Source organism: Protopterus annectens, chromosome 3.part1 (genome assembly GCF_019279795.1).
Source record: "Protopterus annectens isolate FY-2018-M chromosome 3.part1, PAN1.0, whole genome shotgun sequence".
Taxonomy (NCBI): domain Eukaryota; kingdom Metazoa; phylum Chordata; order Ceratodontiformes; family Protopteridae; genus Protopterus; species Protopterus annectens.
This window is the reverse complement of record NC_056732.1, coordinates 463,421,948-463,436,057: the sequence shown is the minus strand read 5'-3', so window position 1 is coordinate 463,436,057 and position 14,110 is coordinate 463,421,948. Positions and strand designations below refer to the sequence as shown.

The following is a 14,110-nucleotide window of genomic DNA, read 5'->3' as shown; positions in this document are numbered from 1 at the left end:
CTGGTGGTGAAACTGGCCATTGGTGAACATGTGCACGTGTGTGTGTGTGTGTGTGTGTGTGTGTGTGTGTGTGTGTGTGTGTGTGTGTGTGTGTGTGTGTGTGTGTGTGTGTCTGTGTGTGTGGTATGAAAGAACAACTGTAGCAGGGCTAGCCACCCAGTGGTGTGACCCTTGGTTCTAGATGATTGTCACTGTTGAGGTGACATCCTGCTTGACCCCGTGGGCAAAAATAGGAAGAATGGGTTGTGGACGGACGGTGAACCAACAGAAATGGAGTATTGTATTTAGTTCCTAGCTTGAGAGAAATAGGTTTGAGATTCTTCATTGCTTTTAAATAAAAGTGGCAGAGATACCTGATAAATATGAAATGTAAGCTAAAACAGTTATCTGGGCAAAAGAAATACTGTGAAACACATTCACCTCTAAATGACTCTACTGGAAAATGCAAAACGGTATCTAAGTGTTCAGTGACTATTAATAAGAAACACTTTCTAGTTTTTCTCATATGTTCATAGGCACAAAGTCATGAGTAGAGTTGCCACTTTCTTCTTATGACTGTCCCATCTTTCTTCCAGCTAAGCCTGTCACTTTTTAGGGTAATGTTTGAATGGCCTTATGATCCATAACTCCAAATCTATATGTAAACATGCCTAGTTTTACTTTTGAAGTTGCATTAAAATTCTTAATGGCCCAAATTTAAATCAAATGCTTTTTTTTTTTTTTAATTAACAATTAGTTTTCAGTAATGTTTTATTATGTTGAACCAGTTTAGTTTTTCACAAAAGTTTGCTTTTGCTTACAGATAAGAATGGCTGCCAAAAAACAAAACAGAAAACACAGGGCTGTGGGGATTAGAAACGAATGCTACTGAGAGATTGTATAAAGTACTGTTGTCTTCATGTTAGTGTCACTTATGTTCATATTTGATAGCTTTATGAACTCTTGCACTGGTTACAATAAGGTCTTTCTCATTATGCTTTGAAAATGGTTTAATTTTTCTGTTAAAAACAATTACAAATGAATGACATTAAAAGTCCCGTAGTACTTCGCCATAACTGACTGTCACCACAGATTATATTTTCTGATCCTATAGGCAGGCTCTTGGTATGAAGATTCACATTTTGGTCAGCTATAAAGTTCATTGTAATTTATCACAATATTGTAAAAAAGATGAGAGATATAAAACATGTTGGAGATTAAGCAAAATATAAAATGTACACAATAAAATGGCATACAAATAAAATATACAAATAATATATTACAAAAATACAGCATGCCCTATATAGATTTAAGGCTCAACTTTGGCATTAAATATGATTGTCTAAAATGGAACTATCTAAAATGCACTTTTTAAAGACAAAACAAAAGTTGATAAGTTAGACTGTAATAGAGTGCAAGAACTATTATTAAAATTACAAAACATTTTCCCTACCCTGACCACCCACACATTACAAGCATGACCAGTGAGGTATTTTTTCATGTAACACTGTCAAGCATATGCACAAATATGAAAGTGCATAAACATCCGAATTTCAACCTATTTTCTTATTAAACAAATAGGTTCTTTGGTGTGTTTTCAGTAGATTATTTAGTGTTCTACTTTGGCACATTAAAAATAACTTCTTGTGTTCAAGTCGCAGCAGCAATAATTCCTGTTCTTTTGTTCATGACATCACAGTGCCACCTAATAACACAGTTTTTGAAAACTTTAGTTCATTTCTGAATGCTGTAAACAAAATTAGGCAACATCATACGTCAAGTACCATGTCATATTGCTGTTCCTTTTTCCTTCGTCCACATTTGGTGATAAGGGCCATGTATAAAGTCAAAAGCATTACCCAGTAACATGCGTAGAGAATTGCACCAATAATTAGTACTGTTTGTTCAGAGTCTGAAACTGGTTCTATTGTTTCACTGTAGATGGTATATATAACACCTCCTAGTAGGATGCCAAACCAGACTGATATAGGAATGAGTCCAATAAAATTAACAACAATTGTTTTCCTTCCTGATGTTCCCCATCCTGATTTGTTTATTGTAGCAATTGCGAACATCTTTGCTGGAAGTAAACTTGACATATACAATACTGAGTAAAGTGACATGAAAACCATTACAATGTTTCCCCTAAGGCAGCTGGCAAAAGATGATTTTAACAGCCCAACTAGTTGCACTGTCAACAAGAATAGGAGAATGTTCCATATCCTTCCACGGTAGAAGAGTTGTATTACTGTAGCTATGAGGAAGAATGGGAAGAAACCAGTAATAACTGCTTCATATGTCATCCAAAGGTGATGTTTGTGAAACCACATAGAGTTATAAAGCCATTCTCTGAAGTAAGATTTACTCCAGCGGGTCTGCTGGTTCAGCCATCGCAGATACTTTGTTGGGGTCTCAGTAAGGCATTTGGATCGAGCTGTATATTTTGTTGCATATCCTAGACTCAGTACTCTGTTGGTAAGATGTCTGTCATCTCCAAAGCTACACTGACTGCCAAGGAACTCCTGATTGTACCAGTCCTCAATGAATTCATGTAGTAGTGAGTTACGATACATTCCCAGTGGTCCACTGATGCACTGAACACATCCAAAATAAGACTGGCATGCTCTTTCTATGTTGAAAGCCATCCAGTACCTAACACTGCTAAGAAATGAAATCCAGGAATCATATTTGTTTAAGATCTGTAAAAGGAATAGAACAATGGTTACTGAAGTTCATCACTGTTGATTTGGTCATGAATAAGTTCATGTATGAAGCATAAATTATTTGCCCTACATTGTACAATTTACAAAATAAAATACAGTATAGTTATTGAATTTCATCTGTCTCATAGTTAATCTCTTTTTTAGACATTGGTTAACTTGTGACAGTAGATCCAGTCTAATCATACACCTATCCACTGACTTTTTCATACAGTGTGCATAAAAAAGACTTGTGCATCATCTGCATCAATAGCAAATATATATGGTATAGTGCCAAAAAGATTGCCATTAATAACAGAGCAGTAGTAAGAGACAAGTGCAACAGTGTGGTACACGCCATTTTAATCTACAGATCTGCTGCACTGATTGTGAATGGAGGGTCACTGCAAAGTACGGCAAGATAAAACATTGATGGGAAAAAGGTGGTGAGTGAGTGAGTACAAGGTGGTAGGTAGAAGAAACAATGGGGAAGGTGGAGACAGTCACAGAGGGGAACCTGAATCTCAGTTCAGTCAGTTACCACAACAAACTCGGTGCTGACTGGTACGTTCCAGAGAGACAAAGATCATCTACTCTGCACAAAACACACAAACATCTTTAAATGTAAAATTGTGTCTTAGTTCAGATAGTGTGTACGGACATACATTACATACACAAACACACACACATGCTTATACTACATAGAGATAGACACTGAAAAGAATTACAATAAGAAGACAGACAGCATTTGTAAGTGCTTTCTGGACAAGAGTGAGAAAATAAATTATAATGTGTGGCTGTAACTCCAAAGGAAATATAACAATGGGAAGCAATGAAAGGTAGAAGACAGGGACAAACTTAAGATAAGAATATGAGTTTACACAATAGAAAGGATGCTTGCACTCCCATTCTTCTTTCTATACTGAATAGTAATAATGGACCCAAAGGCAGATTCGTATGGAAATGTGCAATAATAAAGGGTGTGAACGTTGGAGCAGTGACAGCAACCTGTATATACACTGCATGCTTCATTTGAGATTAGTAAATAGAAAGTTTGACTCAATCAGTTATCCAACTTCTTTACATTTATTTTGGCAGAAAAACTGAATCTTATAGTTATTATTTACCAGTCTGAATAAACAGTTTGGAAAGTAATTTTACTTTTACTATTCATAACTACATTTCCATTTAGCAGAAAAAGCTAAAAATGTTTTCCTGTACCTTAAAGTAACTTCAGAACCTCACAAATGGCAGATAATGACAAAGTTAAGCATATTCCTGATATAGGTTATACTGCATTTTATAAATATAAACTGTACAAAGAATATACCAAACATAAAACTCCATTACCTGTACATCACCTCCAACACCTCCCACCATGGAATCTGCTTCAAGGATTTTAAACATCTCTACTGTTGATGCTGGATCTAGCACTGTGTCTGAGTCACACACCTGCAAATGAGCACAGGAATAAGTTAATAAAATGCACATAATACCTTTGATTAAAAAGTCCTAGTAGAAGTATAAAATGGTTGTTATATATAGTAATAAGTTAATATTACATCCATGTAAAATGCTGCATCTGGTGTTACACCCCCTGTGAGTTGTTTCATTAATCTTGAACTTTAAGAAATATGCATTTTATAGTACATTCCACAGCCATTGTAGCCAAACATGCGTGACATATTTTGAAAGCTTTGATAGGAAACTAACTGTGGACATTATGTCCCCACAGGCTACTGTCTCAAATATGTCCTGACTTTGGAGTTCACCACACAAAGTGCTTAGAAAAGTACATTGACACTGAGTGGGTTCAAGCTGCTTATGTAGTATTGGCAAAAAAAAAATTGCAAGACATCAGTCCATGTCAGAGTCAAGTTTCCCAACTTTTTATATTAATGAACACCTGAACCTTGGAATAAACTTGGTGAAGCTACCTCCAGAGTCTTGTAAAGACATTTTGATAGTTATGTTTTTTTATATGAGCTATGCAGAAGCTACTGTTGCCACAACATTCCACTTAGGATGCTATTCAATCTTTAGCTAGATTTTCCCTGATACAACTATCACCATAAATAACAGCTACATAGGTCCATAGGTTCATAGGTGTGTACTAGGCAAATGGCCCTAGAGCCTTTACAAGCCTAGCCCATAGGATTACCCTGGCATTGTGCCACCCAACCTTAGTTCCCAGTGTCTCTGTCAAATAGAGCCACTGGAGTTATCCCCAGGGTGAATTTTCTATTTCCCATCCACTAATCAAGATTCCTCTTGAACAGGGCCAGTGAGGTGTTCTGTTTGACATGTATGGGAAGTCTATTCCATAGCATGGGCAGTCTCTGAGTTATGAATCTCTCCCTCCAGCTTGTTCTGTTGATTGTGGCAATGAGGTTGAGATCTCTGGAGCGTGTAGTGCGGAGGGATTGTAATTTCTTTAGCTGTAGCATTTCTAACAGAGCTGGGTCAGACATGGCTTTGTAAGTCAAGCAGAGATCATCTCTAAATAGGCAGTATGAGATGTATATCTATACAATAGCCATTAACTGCATGTTATTAAAGTTGCTGTGGTTTTGCGCACCGGGCAGTGCCGGTTAGTTAGGGTATAAGTATTCCCGGCTCCACAAAGTCTGCTCTTCAATTTTTCCCTTGGAACTAGACAAACTTTCAACTTAAGCACTCAAACCATTCACTTCTCAGCCTGGCACTTGCTCAAAACACATACACGCACTAATAAATCTTAGCACTAGACACCCCCTATACTGTAGAAAAGGACAAGGCTCTATAGTTGATCTTACCAGACAGTCAGTCAAACAGCTCACTGTACTTATCCAGGCATGTCCAAAGAGCAGTTTCAGGTGTACTCTCCGGTCCAACTGGTGAATCTGGGCATTTTGAGGCAATGTTACAATTGCCTCATGTACACAGACAACCCTCTCCTCCTACCACCAAGCACTAATACATGCGAGAGATGCAATTATACAGCCAAACTGGAGGCTAAGCTCTCTCAACCCAAGAATGGACCACAGTCAAGAGGAGACGGTAATTACTTGCTTCACACCACCAGTCTCACATAGACCTATGAAACCAGCACCAGGAAAAAACACACATAAATACACAAAAACATACTCAGAGGCACTAAATAAAAATCTGCAAAAGTAACAGAGACCTCCAAAGCAGACATCCAAGCAACCTCCACCCTCCAACACAAACCATGAAACACATACTTCACAAAACCAGTGTGCCATGCAATCACAGACCTTAAGGCAAAATAACATACCCAACACATTAGTAATAGGTGACTCTATAGTCAGGCACACTAACGTCCCACTCACTAGGCTGAACAAGGAGAGGGTTACTGTTGGCTGCCTGTCGGGTGCCAGGATCCGCCACATAACACAAGCACTCAGGTCATGCCAGAACAAGTACAAATATGACTCTGTCATTGTCCATGTTAGTGTGAATGACCTGAGCTGTACCTCCCTGGACTACATGAAAAGAGACATGGAAGAGCTCTCTGATCACGTAGCCCAGGCCAATATGACCCTGACCCTGAGTAGCATCCTGCCCTCACCAAGAATGATATCACAGTATAAAGAAAAAATTATCAATTTCAACAATTGGCTAAGCTTCTTGTGTCATTCAAAGGGGATCCAGTGTCTGTCAGCCTGGGATGACATGCTCGGCAAGCCACGCTGCTTCACTAGAGATGGCTTGCACCTATCACCCTTAGGCTTTTAAATACTTGCCAAGGCTCTTGCCACCCCCATAGTGCCTTTTTTAGGCAAGGCTCAAAAGATAAACCCACCACCATAAATAGCACAAGTAACAAAAAACTGAGGGTAAAATGCATGCACTCGAGGTACTCCTCAGTATGGAGAAAATCGATATATGTGCAATAACAGAAACCCGGTTTAAGGCTCCAGAGAGCACCCCAGCACTACCAGTCTACAACTCATACCATACATTTTGGCCACAAAACCCAGACCGAAATACAAAAGACGGGGGCGTATCCATATTCATCAAGGATACCCACACCTCCAGGTTACTGGCACAGCACGATCCATCAGAGATCATCCATGTGCAACTAACAATGGACAGAACTGTAATTCAAATTGTAGCTTGCTACACATCTCAGATCACCCACCATGTCCCAGGACCCCCATTACACATTTCTGGAAACACTGGGAAACATAAAGATCCTACCAAATACCCTGATATTGGGTGATTTCAATTACCCAAACATTAACTGGGAGAACTACTCAAGTACTAACTCCCTTACCCAACATTTCCAAGAATTTATAAACTCAAACACCCTGGATTAGCTGGTCAACACCCCCACCAGAGGTGACAACATATTGGACCTGGTCATCACCAACATGGGCGACCGGTGTTCCACACCGGAGGTCAACCCCTTGCTGGTTAGATCTGACCATAAACCAATCACTCTGGATATCCACATTCCGTCGCCACCCCCAGTCAAAGAAACCACCATGAAAAACTTTTCAAAAGCAAACTTCACGTTACTTAAGAGCGAGGTGGAAAGTTTCAAATCCCCCATGCTAAAGGATAACGCTGCCCAAGCTGCAAAATCCATTACTAATGCACTATACGGGCACCTACAAGAATGCATGGATCATGCTATCCCAAGCAAAACCAAGACTCACTCTTCCAAGAAAAAGAAGCCAATCTGGTGGACCCCTGCCATAAACAAGTTATACAATAGAAGGAGGAAACTTGTACAGAAATGAGTAAAATTCCAAGAGGGGAAGACATCCCTGATCAGTATCAGCAAGAAACTATGATCCCTCATAAAATCATCCAAGGCTAGCTTCGAAAGAAAAATTGCCAAGGACACCAAAGATAACCACAAGGCATTCTTTAGCTATGTCAAGAATCTAAGTGGCAATTCCCAGATCTGCTCAAAGTTAGTGCAGTATGGCACAAAATACACTGAACTGATTGATATTGCCAACATCCTGGCAGACAGGTTCAGTGCAAACTTCACCTCCCTCTCACTTCCAAAAGGGCCCATAACCATACCAGAAGAATGTAGTGCCCCTGAAATCTCAGACATTCAGGATAAAATAGCCCTCTCCAAAGCCAAAAACACAGCATCAATGGGACCGCTCGGTGTCCCAGGCTGTGACCTACATGAGCTCAAAGATGAACTAACCCCTCACCTAAACACACTGTTCAAACTCAGTCTCTCCACAGGCTATGTGCCCATAGAGTGGCGCACAGCAACAGTTATTCACTCCACAATGGTGGAGTCACAACAGACCCCGGGAACTAACGCCCTATAAGCCTGATTAGCTTGGTCTGGGACATTATTTGATCCCTGTGTATGCAAGGGTATGTTTTCTTTTATTCGATGGATAATGTCTCTGAGCAAGTAGAAAATGAACCAACATTATCACCTTCATGAAATTTCAACGCACAAATTAGCAGAACTGTTACCTCAAACTTCTTTATAAAAACTGATATGGCTAAGTTTGAGAGGCAGATGAAATCACATCAGTAGGAATCAATTGCCATGAAAGTTTATAGCTTATATGTTTATGATGTTATAACTTTATAATTTTATACATTGGTTTGTTAAAGGGAAATGTTTCTTCCAAATAATGTGATTTTTTTTTTGAATAGACAACAGCAACAATTAATGAAGGCCTGACAGTCCATACTGCTTAGTTTAAACTCAGTACTACAGTCCATACTCCTAATTTTCAACTCAGTACTATTTTGCACAAGGGAAAAGCTGTCCAATTAAAAGCATTAAATATCAATCTGTATGCAGTTCAGTGGGTAAAACTCTGATTCAGCAACAGGACACAATTTTTTGTGATGGGGTTACTTCTCTGCCTCAAACAGCCTTACCAATGGTGTCTTACATGGCTTTGTATATGAACTACTTCTTACTGGACTGTTGTTTTCAGATATAAAAGTGTAAAGTGGACCATGGATAACCAAATATATCGTTGACTGTAAACTGCGTAGCATAGTTTCTGCAATAAAAGTTGGCAAAGTTTTCCATGATAAGCTGTGGACATACACACTCGGTACAGTAGTAATGAAATCAGCTTTAATTTCTGCCAGTGTAGCATCCTGAGATTTGGCAAAAAGCACATAAATGTTGATTATCAAATAAATGGCCATACACATACATATATATTTATATATATATATATATATATATATGTATATATATATATATATATATATATATATATATATATATGGATCTACTATATTTGGTCAAATTTCATTTGGTTGAAAATGATTTCAGGCAGCCCACTTCACTGAAACCTCATTTGACTGAAAGCACATTTGGTCGAATTACATTTGGTTGAAAATGGTATTTAGCCCCTGCCCCACTGCAGTGCTACCCTGGAATGAGAATATAAAGTAAGGGGGGTGGAGGCACACTCCCCCACATTGGGGGAATGTGGGGGGCATACCCCACATAATTGCAGTTTATGCACTATAATATACGTGTATCTCTTAAAAATACATTAAAACATAACATCAGTAAAAACTGGTTGCAAAATGTGGGGGGCTATGCCCCCACACTCCCCAATGTAGGGGGCTGTGCCCCCCACACCTCCCCCTAACTTTATATTCTCTCTTCAGGGTCACACTGCAGTGGGGCTGACCAAATGTACTTTCAGTTAAATGAGGTTTCAGTGAAGTGGGCTGCCTGAAATCATTTTCGACCAAATGAAATTCGACTAAAAGCAGTAGACCCATATATATATATATATATATATATATATATATATATATATATAAATATATATGTATAAACCCATGAACAATCTACCAGAAAGAACACGAAAAAGTACAGATAATTGCTATCTGTAAAAATCACAGCACTGGAAAGCTCAAATATTCAGATTCCAATTACAATCATAATTTAGTCATTATCTTCCTTCAAAATGAATTATGATTTTATATTCATCCATATAGTTCAAATATGTGTAGTGTGCATTTTATTGAATGGACAGGGTTCCTATTACGTAATCGAACTTCAGCAAGTTCGAACTCTATATGTTCTAAACCATATAGTCGAACTTGCAGAAGTTCGAACACAGAAAAAAAAAATAAAACATGCAACACTACACTAACTGTTGCAAGCAGGGGGCCACTATAATGCGGAAAGGGAATATTTCCCTTTACTGCGATCTTAGAGTTGGTATATTTAAAGAATGGGGGGTGTGGGGGTGCAGGGTGCTTGCCCCCCTGCTTGCAACAGTTAAGTTTACTGTTGCATGTTTTATTTTTTTTCTCCATGTTCGATATCGTCGTGTTCGAAGTTTCAAAACTTCGATGATGTAATTGGAACCCGAATGGACATACATGATGTGTCCCTACCTGTCAAGAGCACACTTTATTGAGTTGTGATATAAAGAATTCACACTTATTTAATTAGTACACAATGTTTGTAGAATCAGTTGTGTTTTGTGACTGTGGAGTCAGTATATGTTAAATATGGGGAGTGTTGGGGAACAAACTCCACATTAGAGGTTGTGTAGGTTGAAGCTTCCTATTTAAAGCAAATTTTATAGTGTTTTGTGGAGTCCTATGCTTTGGAAATGAATGTTCACAAAAGTATAACTATAGCATTTTTAAATCTACCTTTGTAACCATTTATGTACTGATGAAACCAAACTAATATGAAGTCAGATGAATTGGGGCCAATAATTTACAATAACTTAAATGTTAGTGTTTGTTCTCATGCACACACACACACACACACACACACACACACACACACACACACACACACACACACACATATATATATATATATATATATATATATTTAAACACTCTGGACTTGTCAATCACAGTTTGTTGAGTATTTAGTTGGCAGCTGTATGGCAAGAGGAGAGGAGGACATGCATCTTCTGCTTGACCCATGTTAATGTCTATACCAGTGATTTGACTAGAATTGCCAGAATGGCCTAGAAACAGTAATGCACGGTGGCAATTTATGTGTGGATGTTGAGGGTGCAGAGAGTGATTAAAGTTTGCAGAGAGAGTGTAGAATTCAAAACAGAAAACAGAAAAATAGGATGGAGACATGATTTACAAATAAAAGCAACAAAGTTTAAACCAGATAAAATGGAACTGTAGCCACAGAAAGGCTGACATGTAGTGGATTGGCTTGCATGATACTCTGTTGTGTCACAAGACAATGGAAGAATTCTGAAAGGCATGGGATAAGTGAAGATCTCAGGAAAGTGGTCAGGGGCAGCAGTGAGATGCTATCTACAACAAATGGATAGAAATGATAGCTTTAGTCTTCTTCTTCAGACACAGTCACGTGCCTATATACCTGCAAAGGTCTAAATCACGCTGTCGACACCATATGATCAAACTTTTAAAAGTTTGAACGTTTTAATGGTGATCTCTGTACAGTATGGAATGGGAAGATTTCCCTTTCTGCACTGCAGTGCGATCTCGGAGTTGGTATATTTTAAGAGCGTGGGGTTTGCGGGGTGCAGGAGGGCTTGCCCCCCTGCTTAAACCATTCAGGAAGGTTTTTTCTTTGGTTTATTTTTTTTTTATTACATTTTCGTACTTTTGAAAGTTCGATCATATGGTGTCGACCATATGATGTTCGAACTTTTAAAAGTTCCATTATGCAATATAGATGCCACCTGCAAATGGTGGTTAAAGTTCTCATTTATCCATCCAAAAAAGTTAATGCCATGTGCCTGTCACCCAGTGGCCAAAGATCAGTCACATACCCAAACTTCATCGCTGTACCAAGGCAGGAAGCTGTCATTTACATTCCTGTTATCCACGGTGGTGTTGTTAGTAGCAGCAAGGTCAAAAGGATACACAGAAGCTCATAGTCTGATGCAGCAGATTTAGCATAGTTAGAGTGACTGAGCCAAAACTAAAGTGGGAGTCCTCTATGATCACACATATATCTCAACAGAAGGATATTTCTAAAGAAAACTGAGATTTGAAAAAGCAAAAACTCAAAGATTTTTGCAGGAAATTTCTCTCTCCTGTACCCCATCATCTAAGGTTGTGCCCCCACACCTCTGCTTATGTACATTAACTACAAGAGCACTAGTGAATGAAGCAGTGTCCTTCTAAGCATGGGGCTGTGGATTCAAATCCTACCTGGGATGACATTACCTTGATACAAGTTACTGTATTTGGAGCAAACCTATATCCACTGACTTGCATGTGTATTGCCTACCACACACATGCTGATTCCATTCCAGCACCCTTGGATGTCTTCCTGGTTTATTAACAGCTGCTCACATTCATCAGTCTCCACTGACAAAGAACAGTGAGGGTTATGGTGATGAGCTGTTAACGAGCTCCTTCCTGTAGTTTAGGCTTTAATTCCCTTAGCCAGCATTTGTCTACTGTGTGACTCTGGGACAGTACCTTAACCAGACAGCGCTCCTGGAAAACTGGCCTAGGCTGCTCGACTGGCTCTTGGGCCTCATGCCTGTTAACTGTCTAGGAACTGTTTATGTGGAAAGGACAGAGAAACCCCAAAGACACCTTAGTTTCAGTTATTAATACAAAACATGGTATTTGGACATTAATGATTGCACATTATAAATATTTCACAATTAAGCATGACACCCTACAGACATGGGTACAGTATCTGTGTGGCTTCTTCTTGCTAGACAAGACATTGTCTTTAATAGCAATGTTAACAACCTTTCTATAGATATAATCAGTCACTATCTGCTACTTGAGAAACTCTTGCAACAGTCTAACTGATGACACAGTGGAAATAATAATGTTAGCTCCAACAAAATATGTTGCCATGTTTTTGATCAGCTTTTAGAAGCAGGCCCAGTAACATGTAAATTATATGTTACTGTTGAGAATAATATTCCTGAAGCAGAAAGCTATGTCATCATTAGAGTGATAAGCTTATTACATTCCATTTCTGAAAAATGTGATTTTAACAGCATCAGCATTTGTTTTTCCTTTCTCCTCAATGAAAAGCTTATATCCTGTAATTTTCATGTCTGTTGCTAGATTTACCAGTTGGTAAAGCTTTTAGTCCTGTACTGACACTGGCTGAATATAATCACAAATTTAATTTGCTTGCAGTAGCTCACTGCTCATGCCTTTAAAGTGATAGTTATTTTAGAACAAATTTAATAAATATAATTTAAAAATGCTTTGTCAAAAAAGTTTAATTTTCTGTGCAGCCCAATGTATACAGAAAATAGCTTTTCTTAATACACAAGACCAAGGTTAGATCTTCATATAGTCATTAAAATTCTGTCACTCTGAGAATTACATATGCTTAGCAAACTTGGCAAACATAAGAATACATTATTACAGAAAGATTAAAAGCATTTAAGATTTCAAGGGATGCTGTCACTTTAAAACTCACAAACTTGTCAAATGACTGTATGAAAGAACCACTGTTCAAACTAGAAGCTTGACATACATGCATACATATGTTATAGTATGGTAAAGGAAACTGCATGAATGGCACAAATGACTCTTTGTGAAGTCTGTGTTTGCACTGGCAACAAATTAGATCCTTAATTCTTACCTGAACATAATCAACACTTTTTCCCAGTGCTTTGAATGCTGTATACATTACTTCACGCTTTCCACCCCATTTCTGCATGATACAGACAAATCTGTTTGACAAAACTATCCGTGTTACATGTTGCATGCTCTCTTTGTGTGACTCTTCTGTTTCATCAGGTCCTCTCTGATGAAAATTATTCTTCCAGTTGTAGGTAGCAGCATTTTCCCTGCCCATGAGGTCACTGAAAATGTCCATCATATACGTATCATCCTCATCATTGCCATCTATGACCATGATAACTTTAATCCCAGGATATGTCAGCCTCTTCACAGACAGTAAACATTTACGAAGGTAATCTGGGTCTTCCTGGTAGGCAGCAATACAGAGAGCAACAGTTTTGTTTAGCTTGATAGGGGTCTCCACTGACCGTTTCATTTTTTTATGTTCCAGAAATGCAAAAAGGCTTTGAATTAACAGATGTGAAGCCAGTATGGCACCATAAAGGCCAAATGAAAAATAATAATTGTCTGTTTGGATGAACTGATACCCAATAATATAAGCAGCTGTAATTCCAAGCAAAAGACTGACTCCGAACAGTGTTGTTCCTACTATTCTTAGGATGGTGACAAATTTCTCACAGTGCATCTGTAACATAATAAAGAAGATAATTAGCGGTGCATGAACAAGCTACTTTACTCTTTAAGGTGCTGTAAGAACACATAGAAATGGGACAGTAAGAAGAACCCTAGCAACAGCTATAGTATAAGAACACAGAAAATGATGGTTTGGTTAACAGCATTTGTTGCCTTAAGGTATTACAGTCTTTATGAAGTTTTAAATACTCCCACTTATAATGCTAGTTTGCAGTTTTATGAAAGAAATACAGATGTTACCCTGACAATAA

At 38.4% G+C, this 14,110-nt stretch overlaps 1 protein-coding gene across 1 annotated transcript in view; it reads right to left on the bottom strand.

Moving 5' to 3' along the window:
- Positions 1–668: 668 nt before the first annotated feature.
- HAS2 (hyaluronan synthase 2) overlaps positions 669–14,110 on the bottom strand; it is a 52,634-nt gene continuing 39,192 nt past the window's right edge. The window contains exons 2-4 of the mRNA XM_044066910.1: positions 13,225–13,851; positions 4,029–4,130; positions 669–2,678 (exon numbers count right to left, since the gene is read on the bottom strand). Coding sequence (XP_043922845.1) covers positions 1,749–2,678; positions 4,029–4,130; positions 13,225–13,851 — 1,659 coding nt within the window. The 3' untranslated portion in view covers positions 669–1,748. The remainder of the gene's footprint in view (positions 2,679–4,028; positions 4,131–13,224; positions 13,852–14,110) is intronic.